General features: G+C 51.4%; 1 protein-coding gene across 1 annotated transcript in view; it reads left to right on the top strand.

The window, feature by feature from the left end:
* Window positions 1–223: 223 nt before the first annotated feature.
* PAPPA2 (pappalysin 2) overlaps window positions 224–21,659 on the top strand; it is an 86,648-nt gene continuing 65,212 nt past the window's right edge. Inside the window, exons 1-2 of the mRNA XM_061452042.1 lie at window positions 224–716; window positions 5,728–6,790. Of these exons, the coding sequence (XP_061308026.1) occupies window positions 224–716; window positions 5,728–6,790 (1,556 nt within the window). The remainder of the gene's footprint in view (window positions 717–5,727; window positions 6,791–21,659) is intronic.

Here is a 21,659-nt window from a genome sequence, read left to right as displayed (position 1 = left end):
CAGAAGGGGGGTCCCTGCCGCGGTGCTCTCGCCTTCCTTCTCCTCCTCCTCCTCCTCTTCCTCCTCCTCCTCTCGCAGGAGCAGAGGGGAGGAGAGCGGTGCCGGGGAAAAGTTGGGGGCAGCGGCTCCGGGGGAGGATGCCCCGGCGCTGCCGCCCGCCGCCCCCCTGAGCGCCCCCCTCCCCCGGGGCCGCCCCCCCCCCTCCACTTTGTGCCCCAGGAAGATGCTGCGCGGCGGGGCCCCCCTGGCCGCGCTGCTGCTGACGGCGCTCAGCCTGGCCCGCGGGTACCCGCGGCCCCCCGACCCCCCACTGGCCTCCGGCTGCGGGGTGGAGGCGCCGAGCCGCCGTGCCGCCCCCCGGCATCACCCTTACGGGCTGTACCCGCAGGGTCCCGGCGCGCACGGGGTGCTCGGCTCTGCCGCTCCGCCGGGCTCCGGGCGACCGCGGGGCCGGAGACCGCGGGGAGCCGAGGGAGGCGGAGAGGAGCCGAGGGCCGAGACGGACGGCCAGGTCCGGAGGGAGAGGCAATGGGACCGGGGGCCGCAGGTGTCGAGCCCCCTCCGGGAGCGGCCGCTGCCCGCGCTGTATTTCTCCGGCGGCCGGGAGCAGCTGGCGGCGCGTCCAGAGGCGCTGCCCCACATCCCGCGGGAGGAGTTCACCCTGGAGGTGTGGGTGAAGGCGGAGGGCGGACAGAGCAACCCGGCCATCATCGCAGGTAAACCCCGTCCCGCCGGCGGGCAGGCAGGGAAGGATGGGGACCCGACACTCCCAACTTCCCCTTGGGGGACTCGCCTGCCTTCTCCGCTGTGGCAGGTGACACCCCACCCTCCCACCCGTGTCCTCAGCACCCTAGGCGTGAAACATTCCTCTTTCCCTTGAGACCAAACCCTAAAACATCCCCTCCCCTCGCTTTCTCCCCCGCCCCGTCCCTCCAGCCCGCCCGCCCCCCCCCCGGCTCTTACCTAATTTCTCCCTCTCCTACCGCCGGAAGCTGGAAGGTCCCTCTGGGGGACACGTTCGGCCAGACCCTCCCTTGCACACCCCTCCCTCTTCCTTCCTGGGCGCCGCGGACACTCCGGGGGCTGTCCGGGGCTCCCCGCTCCCCGCCCGGCCCGGCCGGACTCCCGGCGGGTTCCCGCGGCCGCACGGTGGCAGCCGCACCGCACGCACGGCCCCGGTCCCGGCGTCCCCCGACACCGAGGGTTCTGCGGAGCGGTTCTCGGGGCAGAGGGCGGCCTCAGGTGTTTTGCTGCCGGGAATTACCCGTTCACCCCGCTGAGCTAAGAAACAACCAAGTGATGAACAGGTCTTACGAGGAGTCGCTGAGGGAACTGGGCTTGTTTAGCCTGGAGAAAAGGAGGCTCGAGGGGGGACCTTACTGGTCTCTACAACTACCTGAAAGGAGGCTGTAGCGAGGTGGGTGTCAGTCTCTTCTCCCAAGCAACAATAGGACAAGAGGAAATGGCCTCAAGTTGTGCCAGGGGAGGTTTAGGTTGGATATTAGGAAAAATTTCTTCACCAAAAGGGTTGTCAAGCGTTGGAACAGGCTTCCCAGGGAAGTGGTTGAGTCACGATCCCTGGAGTTACTTAAAAGAGGTGTAGATGTGGTGCTTAGGGACACAGTTTAGGGTGGACTTGGCAGTGTTAGGTTTATAGTTGGACTCGATGAACTTAAAGGTCTTTTCCAACCTAAATGATTCTATGAGGAGACAAAGAGGACTGGCACCTGGGCATGGAGTGGGGCAGATGTCATCTCCTGCAGTGCTGCTTCATGCAGCCCTGGAGTACGGATGTTTGTGGCAGGGCAGCACAATGATGTCAGGCAGGGCTGGGAATGAGTGGCAGCGCCAGGATGTACTGCTCCCATGGGATATCTGGGGTCTCCACAGTGGGGGCTGCCGGGTTTCTGTGCTGCCCCAGCCAAGCTGACTGGCTGGGGAAATCCTCTCTCTACCCTAACTCTCCCTCCACTGGCAATCACTTCTCTGAACCTCCCTCTGCTTTGCTCGCTGCCCAGCCTATTTCATTAATTTATCTCCCTGGCTTGTAGTGGAGATAGCTGCATCTTTGCTGTGGAGGAGGTAGGAATGACAGGCTAGAGGATGGGTGGCAGAGGGGAAAAGTAACCATGTACAAGGAACCTACCTAGTGTTCACTTTGCTGTCTGCCGTCCCACCAGGGTCCTTGCTGCCCCAGTGGCAGGCAGCAGCTCAGGATGCACAGAGGACACTTCCCAGCTATTGCATTGGCAGCACAGCTGTTTGCATGTGGAGGTCTGGCTGCAGGTGTTGGGCTTTACTATTCCCAGCTAGCCAGTGGATTTTTGTCGATTTGGGTTTGTTTTTTCTTTTCTTTCTTTTTTGATTTCCTCGCAGAGGGTGGGATGGTTGTTAGTGCTGAGAGCAACTCCTGTGAGCACTGGCACTCACTCGGGTAATACTGCCTGTCCTCCATGCTCCAGGGTTTGAGTCGGGCCCAGGCACCTCCTGCTGTCTGAGTCACTGTCCCCTTCCCACCACCTCCCTGCAGCCGGCACTGCAGGGCTCCAGGTGTGGGTAGCAAAGGGGGACAGACCATTGCTGACGGCATTTCATGTGAGCAGGTGATGCAGACAGCTGCTAGCCATTTGGCAGGTGCAGAGCCTGCCTCTGATCTTCTGCTCCTGCTCTGTCAGTGGAGAGGGGACTGAGCCATGGAGTGGTCCAAAGCTGTGGAGGAGCTGGAGATGCTCCAGGTGTCCATGTGTGAGGGAGAGCAGGAGGAAAGAAGGGAAAAACTGAGCACCTTCCAGCATCACTGCCTGGGAAATAGGGCCAGGCTGAGCAGCTCTGTCCGGGCAAAGTAAGCTGTCTTGTTGCCTCGTGTGACTGCTGACTGGATTGAAGTGTCAGGAGTTGAGGCTTTGTTCTTGTAGATGTCACATTTCACCTTAGGGCCATCCTGGATGTGGCTGTTCACCCCTTTTAGCTCTTCTTGTGTGGGGGGATTTCTGCTGGGGAGCAACCCTAGTGCCCTGCCATGGCCAGTGCCCAATGGGAGATGTTGCTTTGAGTGTGGCCCTTACAAAGCTGCACACTTCATCTCTTTGGAGGTTTTTTCTCCACCAGGCACTTTTCCTGGTAGACACCTTTCTCTTAATTTTTTTTTTTTGCACTGTTGCCAACTCTTGTTTTAAACCAAAATCTGTCGCCCTAAGCACTGATGAACATCACAAACCAGGTTAGAGCTTCACTTTCCCACTTGACGGATCAGAGGCAGAGCTGCACTTACAGGTGCTGAGGAGATCCCCTTGCACCTCCTCTGCAAACAGCTCTTTCCCTTGCTGGTGGGTTTCCCCAAGACAACATACTATGTTCTTAGGCAAACTGCAGGGCCTTTAAACTAGGGCTTTGGTGCTTTCTTGTGGAGGCCCTAGGAAGATGCCAGGACCTGGTGCTGGATAGCTCTGCTTATTGCTCTGCAGTGGCTCCTGGCTGTGGGATGTGCTGCTCTGCCTGCATGTTCCTTCACTGCTGCTGTGCCAGAGATGGTATGCGTGGCCATGTCTAGGAAGCACCAGCTGCTGCTGTAGTGGTTTTCCAGCCCCTCTTGTAGAGCTGACCTTGGTATTACTTTCCTCCCTTTGAAGAAATCTCCAGATCTGGTTTTAGGCTCGCTTAAGGTTCTTTTGGCAGGTTTTTGAATTCGCCAGATATTTCCAGGCTTGGCTTGGCTCCAGCATGGGTTTGTGAGGATGCTAACTTGCACTCAACACAGAGGCTGTTACTACCCCTGGCATGTTTGCCCTATTTTTTTTGCCTTAGTGTTTAATAAAATTTGGGGCATTCTGAATTATTTCAAGGTGAAATGTATGAGTTCTAAGAGAGGAGGTATCAAGCCTTGTTTCGCAGTGAGGACCAATACTGGAAGATGGCTTTCAAGCATGCAGGTCTAAGCCCCTTTCAGCCAGCACCCAGCCCCAAAATACCCCTCAGTTCTGCCTTCTCATGCCTGCAAGGCTCCTTTGCCTGCCTCCCGCTTTTTGCCTTCCCCCTGTCCCAGCTTCCCCTGGTCTTTCTGCTTCCCTTTCACAATCCACAAGAAAACAAGAGTTGGCCAAAGTCCATCCGCCCACAGAGGCTTGTGCGTGGCTGCCTTTGTAGTGAGTGGTGGCAGGGATCTGTGCCCAGGGTGGTGACGGCTGTGGGATGTCTGAGAGGCCACAGCCCATCTTGCCCTGGGTGAAAGGGATAGATGGAGGGAGGGTTGCTGCTTCCTGGGTTGCAGCAGGGCTGAACTGACCTTGGCCAGCCATGTTCATCAGGGCTGGCAGGGGAATGTGGGGTCATGGTAACCTGGCTTCAGTCACATCCCCTGGATGAAAGCCAGGAGATCCTGCTCTTTCTGGAGATCCCCCTGCTCTACCCCTCTGCCTCTCTGCTGTCCTCTTTGCAGTGACAGGGACAGGTACAGTTTCCCTAGCGTGTCATGCTGAGCACCTGAAGGGACAGGCAGGGCAGTAGGACAAGGCAGGTGTCCCTTGTTTTGGCCTGTGATGCCCTGACTCCATGGAGATGGGCAGGCAGTGCATGCAATAGGAGTGGCACAGTGAGGGGCAGGAGAACCCACGCAGCAGGGAAGAGCCAGCTGGAGCATCATTAATACAGCAGCAGGAATACAAAAAAGAAAGGGCTTCTGGGCATGGCAGCAGGTTTTGTCAGCATCAGGTTTTGTCAGCATCAGGCACAGTTGCAGCTGGAAGTGATTTGTTGGGCTGGTGAATGGGAGAACTGGAGGCTCTCAGAAGGTGCCCCTGGTGGGGTGCGAAGTGTGCCCTCAAGCTCATTTGCCCTAGCTGATGATCTGCATGAACATCCTCCTTATGGTGATTTAGGAGCCCAGAAGCATTTATTTCGAGCAGTGGGTGCATTTGCCCCTGTTGGTATTTAAGTGCCTTAAGGCCATTGATTTCCAAGGGCATTCAGTGCTTGCAGGCCGCTGGGTCTTGACTCTGGCCACTCAGCAGCCTAAGTTTCAGGGAATGTCAGCAAAGCTCCAGCTCTTGCCCAGCCTAAAACACAGGTGTGCAGCACACTGGGCACACAGGGAGAAGCTGAGTCCAAAGCTGTTCCCCAGAATGGATTTATGCTTTGGAAGCCTTATAGGCTGAGGAGTGCACCCACTCAACTGGAGGCAGTCCTTCCTTCTCTGACCCTCACCCACCTGCACTGGATGTGTGACTTGGAGGAAAACTGGAATTTAAAGCGGAGCTGTAAATCTTCCCGGAAGCTGTTGGGGAAGTATTCCTGAAGGAGGCTTTTTTGCTTTGGGTTGATGTGCTCTAATTCTTAAAAGCTTTGGCCTGCAGATAAAAAGCTTAGTCTCTAATCCTGTTCCACAGGAGTGCTCCTATGGAGAGCAGAGCAGAAATGCCTTGCTCCTTGGCCTCTCCTCTCATCCGCTCTCTTCTTCTCCTCTCCATCCTGCTTCTCCAGTTCTGCCATCTCTCCTGGCTTCTCCATCTTTTTACCCAATGATTATGGGGGTACCCCAGGTGCAGCACCCATTGCCCTGCCTCTGGCCACCTTCATTTACCTGTGGCAGTGGCATCAGGAGGCTCCCTACAGCCCTGCCAAGAGCTGTCTCACTGCCAAGGACCTGGCTTATGCTCTGGGGAGGAGCAGCAATGCTCTCCAGTGCTCACCAGCTCTCCTCTCTCTTCATCCCCATCCCTGTCCCCACTGCAGGTGTCTTCGACAACTGCTCACATACAGCCAGCGATAAGGGCTGGGCTCTGGGCATCCGCGCCCTGCAGCTCAGCGGCAAGAAGGATGCCCGCTTCTTCTTCTCCCTCCGCACGGACCGGGCAGCCACTGCCACCGAGGTGACTGCGTACCACCGATACCGCCCCGAGGCATGGACCCACCTGGCTGCCAGCTATGACGGGCGGTGGATGACTCTCTACGTGGACGGGGCACGGGTGGGCCGTGCTGGTGGGCAGGGGGGACCCCTGCACAGCGCGTTCATGGCCTCCTGCCGCACACTGCTGCTGGGGGGGGACGCCTGGGGGACTGCACATGCTTTCCGGGGACACCTGGCCGGGCTAGCCTTGTGGCAGGGTGTCCTGTCCCAGACCCATCTCCAGCGTTCCTTCCTAGAGGGGGCAGCCAGGGGGGCAGCAGGGCTGGCTCTGGCTGCTGGCTTTGCCACCCCAGAGGAGCGCTGGGCACCTTTTCGGGAGGGTGCCTTCCCCCAGCAGTGGGTGCTGCCATCCCCTCCATCGCCTGTCCTGCAGCCGCTTGGCCCCCCTGCCTGCGGGCAGACGGCCTGCGACAACGTGGAGCTGGTCTCCCACTACAACCGGCACTGGCCGTTGCGCAGCGGGAAGGTGGTGCGGTACCGGGTGGTGAACCTGGCAGAGGATGACGGTGGGCGGCCAACAGTCAGCCAGGAGCAGGTTTGGCGGCAACACCGGGCGCTGAGTGAAGCTTTCCGACCCTACAACATCTCCTGGCAGCTCAGCTTGATGGAGGTACGCAACTCCTCCCTGCGCCGCCGTGCTGTTCTCCTGGGCTGTGAGCCCAGCAAGGTGGGCAACGAGCGTTGTGACCCTGAGTGCGAGCACCCCCTGACTGGCTATGATGGTGGGGACTGCCGCCGGCCAGGCCGCTGCTTCTCCTGGAAGCGCCGTGATGGCATCTGCCACATGGAGTGCAACAACATGTTGGATGACTTTGATGATGGCGACTGCTGCGACCCACAGGCCACCGATGTATCCCGGACATGCTTCGACCCTGATTCACCCCAGAGGTAGGTGAGGGGTTTATGGGGAGGTGGCACATCAAGGGATGGGGTGCACCCTTTCTCTGACAACCACTCTGCACCTGGATGTTGCTTCCAACTGGTGATTTTCCAGTGTGAGAAGGCAGAAGGGTGTTTTCCCGTGGGACAGGTATGCTTACCGTTGACGACCAGTAGATCCCACGACATGGCGTGGCACCTCTCTGTGATGCCCTGCCATTAGAGTTTTTCCCCCTAAAATGAGTGTCTGTGATGGGAAGCCCCCCTCCCCGGTGGTATTCCCAGTGCAGAGCTGCCAGTCTCCGGGATTGCACCAGCAGGACTGAGGGTGGGCAGAGCAGCTCTGTGCAGTGCTGCTTTTCCTGACCTCCCTGCATGGGATGCAGCAGGGAGGGGCACCAAGGCCCCTTCCCTTCCTTCCATGGATGTGTCCAACAGTCCAATTTCTTAATCTGTATCCCAAATGCCTTTGCAAGAGTGCTGGGGTGGGGAGAAAGAGGTGACACCACTAGGTGTGAGTGGCAGGTTTTGGTAAGGTAGTGAGGTGGTGTGAATGAGCCTCCCTGAATCTTGCTGTAGGAAATTATACCTGTGGGTATAAGGTCTTGGCTGGGCACTGGTAGGGGCTGATCAAACCCTGCATCTTAAAACCAAATGTGGTTGGGGACCAAATCTGTTTCTTCAGGCAAAGGCACAGGGTGGCTGCTTGGTGCCAGAGGAGGATATGTGCCTTTACTGCATGTCACAGGTGCAAAATCCACATTGCTTCTTGGAACATCAATGCACAACATTAGGGGACCCTTGCTCCCTTGGTGCACTCTTGGTGGAAGCAGCAGCTGGAGCAGGATGGAGAGAGAGGAACTGCCTGTGTGATGGGAGACCCTGGGGTGGTGGGGACCGTGTCCTTAGCGCAGTTGGTGGTTTGCACACACCTGCCCTCCTCCCTGGAGCCTCTGAGGTGCCGGCAGCCCTGCTGATGGCTTCCAGTGTGCGGGGCTCTGCCAAATGTGCTTTCTGGCTGGAGACAGGGAAAAAAGCCATGGGTTTTGCGCTTTTTTTTTTTTAAGCTGTTTCTGTCTCAGTGTCAGGGAAAGTTGTTGATTCCCTGCTGCTGGCTCCTGGCGACAGGCAGAGGTGCCCACCGGAGCAGGAGTGGTGCAGTGCAGATGGCAGCATCTGGGGAGAAAAGCTGCAGGGGAGGGGTTTAGGGGCACATTGCTTTTCTGATCTCCTTCTTTCCCCTTCATTGTTTTTCCCCTGGTCTGCATGAGCAGGTAGGCTGTAGCCATAAACACTTTTTCCCAAGCCTGTTGCTTCTCTCTGCAGCTTCACAGGTGAGACACAGAAGGAGGAGGGAAACAGGTGTCCCTGCTTAGGCAGAGGTGATGGGAGAAGAGCAGTAATTCCCTTCCTCCCTTCCTGAGCCTTTCTCACATATCCTTCAGTCATCTGAGAAAACATGGGAGGAAAATGGGGAGCCTTTCTTCCAATGCATCACTATAGCCATGGAGCCTCAAACCATGCCTCTGCCCAAGCACCCCCCAAGAAGATGCTCTTCCACCTCTGAAAGTCTCACCATTGCTACCCTGTGCCCCCTTGTACCCTTGTTTTTCATCCCTGTGAGCGAGTACCAGTTCTTTCCTGAGCAGAGGAGAGATGAGCAGCACTCCTGCCTGCACAACAGCTCTCCGCTCATAATGGCTGTGAGCACCCAATGCCACTCAGCTTTGGTTTCAGCAGAGCAAAGGCTCAGTCCTTGCCCTCTGTGTGTAGTTAGAGAAATGTTTTCATCCTCAGACAAGAAAGGCTCCACCTTAAATTAAAAAAGGCCAAATTTTTGCTGGTATGAATCAGGGCTTCCATTTGTCAGGATTTTCCCCTGGAAGTTGGGAAAGAAAACAAAACAAAAGAAAACAAAAACCTTGCTTCTGTGGGAAAGGAATGGGAGAATGGGAGCACTAGGGAAATAACAAATCTCTTGCAATTTTCTTTCCGCAGACCTCATTGGCCTGCGCAGAAGACAAAATCGATTGTAGTCTAAGCTCTGAAAAGCAAAATCTGGTGCACCCAGCATTTGGGAAATATGGGGCATGAGCTGAATCCTCCTGCTGCTGAGCTCTTCTGAGCTGTCTTTGGCTGGCTTCTTCAGAGATACTGGTAGACACCCACCCTTCCTGGGCTCGTCCCTGCTGAGGGTACCCTGGCTCCTGGGGAAGAATATATCTGTCTGTGGGAAAACCACTAGAAATTGGTAGTGTGCGTTTGGGGAAAAAGAAGGTGAGCTTGATCTCACACAAAGGCAGGGCCAGGTCAGTGTCATTCCCCCAAGGCTGGTGGATGAATCTCAAGATACGCAAGAAGGTGATTTTAGCCCAAGGGGTTTTGTTTGGACAGAGCTCCAGCTGAGTGAGTTCCTCTGGATTTGCTCATAAGGTATTATACTTAAATGAGCATTTATGAGTAGTGGGGCGGCTGGGGAACTTACAGGAGGATTTTTAGGGTGGAAGCCAAAACAGAAGAAATAATGTGAAATAAAATTTAACAAACTGTGGAAAGGCAGCACGATAGGAGCCAGGTGCTTCGATGTGAACAGCAGCAGTTGGCCTGTAACTGCAGGAGAGTAAGTGAGCAAGCTGGATGCTGCTCCACTGAGATGCCCAGGCTTTTTCATACCTGCTGGAGAATCATGTGCCAGAGAGCAGGAGGGAGCTGAGGCTGTGGGAGAGCTGGGGGAGAGGGAAACCTTGCTCTCTAAATCTCCTTCCAGATCAAAGTGGCAAGACAAAAACCTTGGGATCTTTTTTCATGGAGTAAGTAAGTTCTGCTGTATTTCATTTCAGGGCTCTCACAAAAAGGAGTCTGGATGTGAATGTTTCTTAGTTAGCTAAAAATAATCCAAATGAGAGAATCAGAGAGAGACACTGGACAATTTTTTTACTAGCATTGTAGACAGATGTAGTCTATTCTGTTGAATGGTCTAAATACCTTGTCTTGACTTGCATGACCTTAAGTGCTCATGAGAAGTTTTTACCATCTTAGCACGTCCCTCATTTAAAATCTCTTTTCCTTGGACTGCACCTTTGAGACAGAAAAATCAGGAGAAGCCTTAGGAACAGAGGTAGCTCTAGTACTTCTTAGCAGGTGCATATCTCAGTATACTTCCAGGGCCACACTTCATGCTAGCATATACCCTTGCCAACGCTTAACAAGGGAGGAAAATGGGGTTTGGAAAGAAGGATTATAAAGCTCTGATGGGGTGGACCCTGCTGTAGCTGAGGTAGGAACTGCCCCCAGCTCTAGGGTGGGGGATGATCCTGAAACAATGGCAGTGTTACTGTGCACACCATCAGATCATCAAGCCATCTTGCCAAGTCCTTCCTGCACCTCATCTAGTAGCTCATGGGACAGGATAAATCCCACTAAGTTCTGAGCCAGCCTCTGTGTAAAAACCATCAGTGGGAGTATGTGCTTGTGGCTGGAGGAAGACAAGAACTCTGAAGAGCTGAGTGTTGCAGGTCACCACAACAGGAACTATAGGAAGAAAGTCAGAGATTTCTCATATACCCTAACCCACCATATGAACAACAAGGAGACAGGCAATGGCAGGAGAGCTGCCTGCTGTCATCCTTCACCCTGATTTAAAGCATTTTCCAGGAGTTGCTGGTAGTGCAATGCTAGGGTCTGATGTAAAATTTGCCTTGATTTGCTGCAGACATGCATCTTCTTGCAGTGCCTTGAATGCTGTTGTTAATTGGTGCTCTTAGAAGGAAAGCAACAACAGCTCATTAACAGCAATTAACACTCAGTGAGGGTTCCCCTCGGGCAGTTAGTCAATGAGAGTCTGGTGTGTGACACAGTTAATGTGAAAAGAAAGACTGGAGGGGAGTCTGGAGAGCAAAGTGGTTAAGGGCAGAGCTGCTGGGCCTTTCATCTGACTACCCAACGTAAGGGCAGAAATAACCAAAGTGACAAAAGGAGGTGAAAAATTATGAGACATCTCCAGTCTCTTGGTGGCCTCCACTGGGATGACCACAGCTGTGATGTTAAAGTGTACCTGATTAACAGGACACTTGATGGGTTTTAATGCAAGCTTAGCTGGCCTTCCTAAGAGAAGGGTGCTTAATTGGGTTAAGGATGCTTGGGAGCCTCCTGCTGTTTAAGTGCTGTCTTCAAAAGCTGATCCAGATTAACCTGAACTGAGTGTCTGTTGTGGACATCCCTTTTTCCCAAAGGGATGAACTAATTACTCTGAACGAATTACTCTGGCACTTAAGCAGTCCACTGTCAGGAGATGTTGAGCCGGATGTGGTTGGACAGGTAGCATAAAAGATGTCAAATTGAAAGCAGGTAAGGCATGGATGGCATGTTGGGGCAACAGATGACGGGGCCAGACCTTAATCCCAACGAGATGGTAAAACAACATTCAAATCAGCTGCTCAATTTCCCTCTATCTTTCCTTGCTAAAGGAGACCTTAGCAGATCTTCCTCATGGTGAAAGGGGGCAGGTATGTGCAATGTTATTTCAAAATTAGAAGCCTCTGTTGAATTTCAGAAGGTTCCTCTCTGCCCATCTCTCCAACCTGTCTAGATTTTTCTGAAAGACGCAGCACAGCACTCAGGGGCATCAGCCACTTATCTCAGTTTTGTATTATCAGCAAACTTGCTGAGGAGACACTCCATCCCTTCATCAAAGTCGTTGATGGATAAGTTAAATTATACTGGACCCTTGGGGTACACCACTAGTTACAGGTCTCCAACTACACTCTGTACCACTGACCACAACCCCCTGAGACCTGCTTTTCAGCCAGTTTTTAAACCTCCTCACTGTCCACTTGTTCAGCCCTTGCTTCCTGAGCTTGCCTGTGAGGATATCATGGAAGACAGTGTTGAAAGCCTTGCTGAAGTCCAGGTAAACAACATCCACTGCTCCTCCCTTATCTATCCAGCTAGTTGTCTCATTGTAGAAGGTAATCGGGTAGGTTCACTTCCCTTGGGTGAATCCATGCTGCCTGCTCCTGATCACCTGCTCGACTTCCACATGCTTAGAGGTGGCTTCCAGGATGAGCCATTCCATCACCTCTCCAGGGACTGAGGTGAGGCTGACCAGCCTATAGTTCCCAGAGTCCTCCTTCTTGCCCTTTTTGAAGACTGGGTTAACATTCGCTTTTTTCCAGTCCTCAGGCACCTCTCCTGGTTGCTATGACCTTCCAACAACATTCCAGTCATGCGAGTTGTACCACCATGTCTCTGTAGCTGCAATGAGATCAAAGCCCCATGACTGCACATAGGGCTGGTGTTTCCAAAAGACGGTGCCTCGGGTGCTGGGCTCAGGTCTTGGGGATTGGAAGTGTGATGGTGAGGAGATGGATGCTTTGGAGACATCAAAGGTGGCAGTGATGGATTCACTGGCTTCTGAGCTTGTTGCTTCTCCTCTCTAGTAGACCTGCTGGGACTGGGGAGGTACAGTAATAAACAGGGCTTTTTGCTGAAGCTTGATGGTTTCTTGGTAGGTGCTTTAAAGTTTCATGAGTGTGGTTGGATTTGAGATCATAAAAAATGTATTCTTTCCTTGTAGGAAAACCCACTCCCTCTGAGCTTTCCCATTGATTAATGATTTCAAAACTTGGCAAGGATAGAAGGGATTGTCCTTGGTAGAGCCCATTATATCAGGTGGGCAGGTTGCCTATCAAGCTGCTTGCTTGTGATGGGACTTGGAGGCTATATCCATATTAATGTACTTCTGGGTGACTCAGCTTGTAGGTGCTTGCTTTTGACCTTCTCAAAGTACATTGGAGAGTATTTGTCATGTGACACTACCCCTTAGGAAGTATCTGGTGCATTGTGCCAAAGGTGAGCCCAACACTGGGATTTTTCTCCCAAGAAGGGGGACTCAGGGTGGTGAGATAATGCATGCAGTGTGGGATTGGTTGGTGTGACTTAGTGGGCTCTGCAGTGTGTTTACATTTGTGCTACTGGGGAACACAGTAGTCAGTCTTTGGTTGCTGCCTCTGCTGTCCTGGCAAGATGTCTTTTGTTTGCTTAGTCTGCCTATTTTTAATTTCTTGTTCCTTGTTTGCTGTGAAGACTGGTCCTTTCCTTCCATGTGAAGTAGTTGTCTGCCCTTGTGCCTTTTGTATCTTCCAAACTTCATTATAAATGAGGCTATGAGTTGAGCACGCCAAAGATTTCTTTGGAGCTTTTGGTCTCACAAAGATGTGTGAAAGGGAGGTTATAACTTCAGCAGCATGAGCTGGTAGATAAAAGGAAATATTCATATCACAGTGGATCCTGGTGAGACCAGACCTCTGTTGAGTTATCCCGGGAAGCAGAGGAGCAGGGCTGGAAGAGGAACATGAAAGTGTAGAGGTGTCCAGGTCCACGGGATGGTTGCCAGCCCCTGACTTTGGTACTAGACAATGCAGCTTGCTCTGTATAGCAAGCTACAGCATACAGCTGATGTGCTTAAATCTTCTGTATGTTTAGGGGTGCAGTAATGCACTCCTTTGCTGCCCTAGGTAGAAGGTTTGAGGGCTAATCTCTAATAAGCCTCTGCTGGAGGATAAGTCTCACTCACTCCTGCAAGCCTTCCTGAGCTGGGAGCTGCAAGGCACCATGTGCCTCGAGGAAGCTGTCAGGTCTCCCCAGGGATGACTGCGGGAGAGGGGGAACATGATCCTTATGTGAACGAGGGGAGAGCACTCCTGCCCAGCGGCTGTAGGCAGCCTGGGTGCTTTCGGGGAAAACAGCTGTCCCAGATGTGAGCTATTGTTCTAGCAAACACCACTGTCTCAGGGGCTCACTTGAAGGGGTCTGATTGTATCAGGATGGCAATTGTGAGGGAACAGCGTGTGTCCAATGGCTGGTGGGGTGGGGGGTGTCACTCTTTGTCCTGATGTTCAGCTCTCCCCAGGGCTCCTCCCCATCTGACTGTACCCTTGCCCACAAGTGAAGGACACCAGCTGAGACCCTGCCCATGCTAGAGGGACCTCAGGAATCGAAACGGCAGAGTGGCAGGGAGCTCAGCAGCCATCCTGTGGGACATCATCTGCTTGGCATTGATGGGGTCTCTGGGATGAATTAATCCACATTTGGGTTGGCAGGCTGAGCCGTGGCCGTTGGAGTCGTTAAGCCAACACACTGCTTTTAGTTTTCCTTGGCACAGCTGCCTCTGTTATTTAGGAAATCAAACTGCCCCTTGGCAGAGGGGCAAGAAGGAACAGCTCCGGCAGAGCCCAAACCCACCAAAATGGCATGAGGCAGAAGACTTTCCTGGGAGGCTTTGAGGAGGGCGAGGATGCTGAGCCTTTGTGACAGCAGCCTGTCAAGGGCTGTACTGGGGACCAGAGGCAGCCTCTGATGTTTTTTGTTGTTTGTGGTTAACATATGATTGTTACATTACAAAACTTCCCCAATAAATTATCTCCTGTCCTTTTTATATCCACAAGGAAGGCATTTTTAGAAAGCTGGCTTGCGCACGCCGCGCTCTGGCTGGGACACACAATCGCCTGGACCTAAAAATAAGTTGGAGGCTTGGGACTTGTTTTGGGGGGCTTTTTTAAAGAAAATAATAATAATAATAAAAGACAGGGTAGATGACTGGTTTGAAAAGATTTCGTTTCCTCTTCCTGTCTCAATCCCTCTCTTGATCCATATTGAGGCTAGTAGTTTTTGCTCTTTAGTGAGAAGTTTAGGGTGAATGTAGCAAAGCTTTGGATCTTTTAGCAAGATGACATTAGCATGATGGTAAAGAGTGTCTGAGAGGGATTTATTGACCACAGGTCTATGTGGTTCCCCTTGCACAGGAACCAGGAGCTGTTAGCTTAATGCCTCTGGGAGTGTCCTCCCTGCTCAGCAAATTCATCCACTGTTGTCAGTCCTGTCAAAGGGTTGTCCTTCTGCCAGTGCCCAGGAGCTTTTAGTCTGACCAGATGAGACCAGCCAGAGACTGGAAAGGTGGCACCCTCATCTTCTGCCACCCTGCTGCTGCAAGGCAATTGCCCCTCTAAAGGATGGCCATGCACACTGCAGCCTGCTGCGGGCTCATCTGGGCATCATCAAAAATCTTTCCCCTGCCTTGCAGTGTCTGTTTTCTTTTCTGCTGCCCTACTAGTCAGGGAGGCTGGGTGAAGAAGAGACTGACTTTTGCTTGTCACCTAATGGTCACCAGAATAGTTTTTGGAGATGATCTCAAGCTAGGGGCTCTGCCTCCACTATCCATGCAGAAGCTAGCTTATGGCTTCCACCCCTGCACTATCCATGCCTTCTTTCAGGAGGGACTGAGCTGTTTCTTGATATGTTTTATCCCATGCTTCTTTCCAGCCTCAACTAGTCCTAGCACAGAGCTCCACATGTACTCTGCCTCCTGAGACCAGGCACAGAAGACAGTGTCGAGTCTGTTGTGCATCAGACTCAACATTTTGGCTGAGACAGGCTTTAGGCACATCCTTGCTGGCACTGTAGGGTCGTCTTCACCATGATTATCCAGTTCACAGCTCTTCCTCTTTCCCACCTCAGATCTGTCCTGTACATGAGGATACTGTGGATGATGGGTGGGAAAGGAGGACGAACATGGTGAAAAGCCAGGCACTTACTTTCCATTCAACAGCAGTGGGATGTGGGTTTGCAAACACCTGCCTGTGCTGCGGACAAGGGTAATCTTCTGCCAGGGAAACTGAGGCACGGAAGTCTCAGACATCTTGCCAACCTTGAGTCATGCAGCAGTGAGGTACTGCCGCTGATGCTGGGGTTCTGGCCTCCTGCTTCCTAGTCCCTGGATGGGAAAGAGGCATTTAATGAAAAGAGGTGAAGCGGCTTGGTCCTGGCTAAACACAAGGCGTTAATCTACGGTCTTATTTAAGCAATTCCCCTTTGTCTGGCTTGCTTTACTGAGCCTCCTAGTGCTGAGACTCTGCTCAGCCACGTGAAGCCCATACAATGCTGGGGAGAACAGGAGTGTTGTACCTACCTGTGTTTTACCCCTTCTGCCTTCCTCCAGCAGACTGTGAACTGTGGTATAAAAATTAGCAGTGGAATTCAGGACACTGACTTGGTTGCAGAGGCCTTAAGACCTTCCTGAACCTGGAATGTTGCTTTGTATTTTTGATGCAGGCAAAATGTAAGAGAAAGCTGATTTTTCAGGTCTGGTCTTGTGGGTTAGGTGGGACAGGGCTTATCTGTGCAACCTTAGATAGGCAAAATGTGCTGTAAAACTTGGTCCTGGCCAGGAATGTTTTTTATTTTCCATTGAAGCAAACAATCCAGGCACAAAGTAAACCATACCTGGCTTTGTTTAGCTTGGAGACTGATCTAGAATAACTTGCCACCGTTGAGTTCTGCCTCACAAAACCACAAGGGGCTGCAAACATTTCCCCCCGCACTTCTCAGCCTCTCTCACATATGTTCTGCGTAACACCAGTGTCTCACCAGCCAGCATCAACATTGTCAAAGGAAGATGAGCACTTACCCTGCGTGGTGGATAGCAAGTCTCTCCAAAGCATGTTGGTGTGCACTGGAGCCAGGATGCTGCCTACACTGGGCTTTGGAGCCTCGCCACCCAGCACGATGCTGGGCTCCCCTCCTTCCCCAAGCTGCTGCTTCACTGCCTTTCTCCCTGTTAGGGCTCCTTTCCTTCCCCTAAATGGTTCAAAACTGGATCTTTAGCTCTGTTTCTTCTGAATTCTTCTGATGAACTTCCCCAGGCACTACTGTTTCCCTGTTTTCAGGGATGATGTCTCATCATGAAAGCTCCCATGTCCTGCTTACAGCCCCCATAGATGTGCAGTAGCTTCCTTACTTGCTAGGTACACTGTTAGCTTTCGCAGATGGCCAGGCACGTGCTCTAGGGGAATGATGATGGGTTTTCAGAGATCACTGTGGTGGTCTGAACATCCTTCATGCCTGCCATGAGTCAGGGGATCAGTTCTGGGAGCACGTGGAAAGCCAAAGCCAGCAGGGTCCTATCACCCAGGCATGCACAAGCCCTGGGGTTTGCACCCAGAGTCTGCACTTGGCCAGCAGTGTTGCTCCTTCCTTGCATGCTCTTGGGGTTCAGGGGATGGAGGTGAGTGTTGCTGCAAGCAGGTGGGATACTGTGTTATGGATGTACTTAGGATGGCAGTAGGAGACACCTTACTGGGATGGACACAGGCAGTGACCTGCAATATTTGTCTCCTTTGCTTATTCCACTGATGAGGAGAAGCAATGAGCCATGACTCTGAACTCTCTAATTTCTTCTTTGTGAGATTTTTGAAGGGAAAGGTAGAAGGGAGCAGAAGGACAGATGTCCCTTTGAAATTTGGAAGTTTTCAGGTCCTTGGTTTTTTCTCTGTCTTATTCCATGGGGGTGATGTATATCCAGTCTAGCTGTCCTGCACATGCGTGGCTGGGATCTCCTCTTTGCAATGGCTGAACCCACAGGCTGGTTTCAAACAGATTAAAATCTTGGGCAACTGTGTCCTGCAGGCTTATGAAAAAGGCAGCCAGGAGAGGGGAGCTGTCCCCATGATGAGCAAGGATGGGGAATAACTGCAGCCTGTGCTAAGCCTTTTTAGACCTTGGAGAGCTGCTGGGGTTGCTAACCCGAAATACGTGCCTTAGTTGGCTGCGTGTGTGAGTCAGTGCTTGCAGGCACCATGAAATAAATATCAGGGTTTACTCTGTTCGTTGCTTCCAGAATGGCATTCATTTGTAGTTCATTCCTGGTTTTGGCATGTGTTAACCCCACATAAACCAAGATTTCTGCCTCAGAATTTCACTCTATGATTGTTAGCTGAGAGCCTGTAAGTTCAGTTTAAACCCAGGCTACTGAGGCACATGGGGCTCTTCAGCTCCCAAGGGGCTTCCCTGAGAGCACTGGGGCTGCATCACCCATGGAGGATGAGAGACGGTCCATGTGTCCTCTGCTCCTGGGAGCATTCTGAAAGCTGGACTCTGCACTGCCACCTAGTCTAATGAAAGACATCACAGTACCTTGATGGGGTCTCAGATGGGTCGCGTGTTTTAAGATGATCTCACCCGTGAGGAAATGGTAAGCCTCTCTGAGGAAGAGATGGCCATGATTCACTCTGATAGAAATAAAAAGGACAAACAAGCAAATGGAAACTCCCTATTGACCAGGTCCCTGCAATTTAAAAGGGTTTTTACTACCTATTCCAGTATGCATTTGAAAATCATATGCATTTACTCTTACATGCTACAATCAGACAGTTTTTAAGCCATTAAGGCCATTGGGTCAATAACCAACATTTTCAAAGATCTATTAAATACCCATTTCCTTGGAAATAGAGCTTTTACAATTGATCATGGCTACCAACTCCCATTAAAATAACCCCCAAATGCTATCAACTCCCCCAAGATGTAGAGCACTAAAAAGCAGATAGCCAGGACAAATTTATCCCAGGGGAAAGTTGATGGCCCATTATGCTTAAGCAACACAAGAATTGTCACATAAGCCAGGAAGTTTATGGGACTTGCATGGATTTGTCCTCCCTGAGGGCATAAAAAGAAAGGTTCATGGGGTGAATCGGTAGTGCTAGCACAAGCTCAAAGCTGGCTTCCTGTGGGAAGTATTTGGCTTATTTTGTATTAACTTGCAAGTGTGTACAGGCTTTGGCAGAACCAAGATGCTTTAGGGCTGAAGTGCTGTAGGAAATGCTGAATTTGTGAGCCTTCTTTTGGTGGCACAAGGTTTTCCATGTTAAATTATACAGGTGTGTTACACCTCTAAGGTTGTATGGGGAAAGCTGCTAGGAAGATTAAGAGGTCCTTGTTTCTCTACCCTGGGAAGGAAGCCCTTTTGGGCATCTGGTGTTGTGTTAGACCCTAAAGCAGTCTGTGGAGGTGTGAATATGGTGGGACTGTAGGCGATCTCTGCAGGTAGCCTCTGGGTGAGAAGCAGCTCAAGAGATGGAACTCATAGGACTGTTGTCCTCTTTGGCATCTTGATACTCAGCCGCTCACGCAAATTTTATACTGTCTCTTGAGTGGTGCTGCCAGTGATGGCTGCTTCCTAGGTGGTTCTTCTTCTACTCATGCTATCAGTGCCTCAGGGTTGGGTTTTTCCAGGCATATCCAAGCGATGTGTGATGCCTTCATCCCTTGTGTACCCAGATTCTCTTTGGCTGGAGCCCGACACACAACGAAGCTGGTGAGAGACTCTTGAGGACTACAGAGGGTATTATTCCAGCAGTGGTTTGCCTTCTGTGATCCCAGGGGTATGTCTGGCTGCTCCTCAGCCTTCCCTTCACCTCTTGCATGTGTTTTGTATCTGGCTGTGCTACCAACGCCTGTCCAGATGAGAGTCATTTGGATGTTGCTGCCTTGTCAAGTTGTCATGATGCTGGCAATGATGTCTGTTGCATACCAGCGTAGTGCTGTACTGGAGTCGGAGCTCCTAGACCATGGTCATGGGGATGCAAGTAGTCTTAACAAGTGCAGAAAGATTTTAGCTTTTGTCTAAAATAACATCACCCCCCAACTGCATTAACACCAGAAATTTCAGGGAAGGTGAGAGTTCACAAATTCTAGCAAGGAAGATTCATGTATGCAAGCAGAAAGCCTGAGCCTGGAGGATTATCCCTTTAGACAACCCCCCTCTACAGAGTCACCATGGAGAGGAGCCCTTTGGTATGGTGAACTGGAAGATGTCCACTTTGAATTACTGTCTGGAGAAGCATCTCTTCACTGATGATACAAAGAGTTTGGAGAGTTTGCTCTCCAAAAAATATCCGTGCCACTTGATTCAGCATTTGTCTTCATGGAGTAAATTGAGTCTCTTGGGCTTGTGTCTGCTGCCTCAGAAGCAAGGTTGCTGCATGTTGTGTTAACCCTTTGCAGCTGTGGGTGAATGTGTTGTCCACACACCAAAAACGTTATTGGCAGGCTGGTGCTAGTTCCTGGGAAGTCTTAGGGATTCCTTGTTTGTCAAGAAGAGGTTTGGGTAAAAGGGGAGCCTCCCTGCATGGGGGGAGTAGAAAGAGGAATTGTGGTGGTTAAAGGACATGAAAGCAGAACCAGGAATCCCTTGTGACTTCATTAGACTGTATGGTTAGTTGGAGCTGGCTTGGTCTCAAGTATTTTCCAGCTGTCCATGGAGGGCACTTGGACAACTTCCACCCAACCCCACTCCCACTTCCCCTCTGAAATGTCTACAGGGAAAAGACTCCTATTTTTGAATTGCAATGGAATTCCTGTGGCATTACACACTGCATCCTTTGCACTACCCAGAGAATTAATTTTGATTTATGGTACTGCATGGGGTACATGGTGGCCTTGCTTTTCATTTGCAAGTTCCATCATTTGCCTTTCAGTAGTAATGGCCACTTTCATGGCCCCAGGATGAATATGGCTGTCACTAAAATGTGCCACTCTTGCTCCTCTTCTCCCACCTTAAACCACATCAGGCTTGTGTTACAGCTTCATTGTTCATTTCTCTGCCCTGTAGATTAGCAGATCCTCTCCTCTCTCCCACCTGCCCACCAGCAGTGGTCCTGTTGTTGAGGCAGAAATTGCCGCCTTGAAAAGCAGCAACAGTTCTGTCTCTCCAGAGCATGTCAAGTCTTCTCGTTTGGCCAAGGTAGCCCAGAGCCTGACCTGCAACCATGAGTAGAAAGATGCTCTCTCCCCCTTGAGTTAAGACAAAATTGCAGAGGGAAAAGTATGATAAAGGGTTGTGAGGGTTCTCCAGGGAGGCCTAGGATCATGGATGTAGCACGATTTTTCAGCTACTTGAAAAGGAGCTTTGGGTTTCTAGACCTTAGTGCGGTAAGGTCTACTGCAGTAATAGTTTTTCCATGCAAAGCTTACCATCATTTGGTGATTTTCCCCTTTGATTTGATGGCGTGACAGGGAGAAGATGAAGCAGGACTTCAAGATGGCAGAGGACAGGAAGCAATAGTCACAATTTGGAACGTGATAAATTTGGTTTAGATGTTAGGAATTTTCTATTTTTGACCATGAGTGTGGTTAAATACTAGAATAGGTTGCTAAGAGAGGCTGGAAACCCTCTGTCCTTGTAGCTGTTCAGGCTGGATGTTGCCTTGAACAATGTTACTTAGACCTATTTTGAAAAAGGGGTCAGAGTAGATAACTTGTGGAGATCCTCCTTATCCACAGATACGAGTCTCTGATTCCACTGTTCTATGGTGACAGTCACTGATGCTGCTGAACTTCATCTTCCTTTTCTTTTTTCTACAGCATGAAATGCCACACAATGACAGCACATCATTTTGTCCCATACAGAGCCATGTGCTCCTGACCTAGCATGAGTACCACATAAGCGTCAGTGTGGCTCCACTGTGCTGCTTCTTCTACCTTGCCTTCTGCCAACCATGAGTCTCACATGTAAAACAATGTGCAGTGTTGTGCCTAAGTCTGCCTCAGTCAGATTGTTGGCTAGTGTCATTCAGAAGAAGTTTAAGTCAGCAGCATCCTGGCTGAGCACCTATCATGAGGGAGGCCATCATATCTGATCTCATTCCCTCAAATGCCATCGTTTCACGTGGTGTACATGCCCATGCTCATTTCTAATAATGGCAGTCCATAGCCCTCCTGTCCCTTACCTCTCTCTACTGTTGAATATGCTCTTCTTGAAAGCTCCACTCTCCCAGGGATGCAAATACTCCCCAGGTCAAGGTGGTATTGCTATGCAGCTACCTGCTCACAACCAGTTTTGGATGCTATTGGAAGAACTTTCGCTTTGAATCTGGCAGACCTGATGACCTGATGGCCCTTCTCTGTCTCTCTTCTATCCTGTGCTCTCTCCTTTGGGTTTGGTACAGCTGATAGCTGTACCTTCATGTGCCCTGTCTCTCCTTGTGTTTCTGTGTTGGATTGCAGTGCCCACCCTGTTGTAAATACCATCTAGTTTGAAATACTCTGA

The sequence above is a fragment of the Pezoporus flaviventris genome, unplaced genomic scaffold, assembly GCF_033815535.1.
Source record: "Pezoporus flaviventris isolate CSIRO_AGI_PZ_B2104156 unplaced genomic scaffold, CSIRO_AGI_Pfla_v1 ptg000013l, whole genome shotgun sequence".
NCBI lineage: Eukaryota > Metazoa > Chordata > Aves > Psittaciformes > Psittacidae > Pezoporus > Pezoporus flaviventris.
Note: the sequence above shows the minus strand (reverse complement) of the source record. Positions and strands in the feature narration are given on the sequence as shown.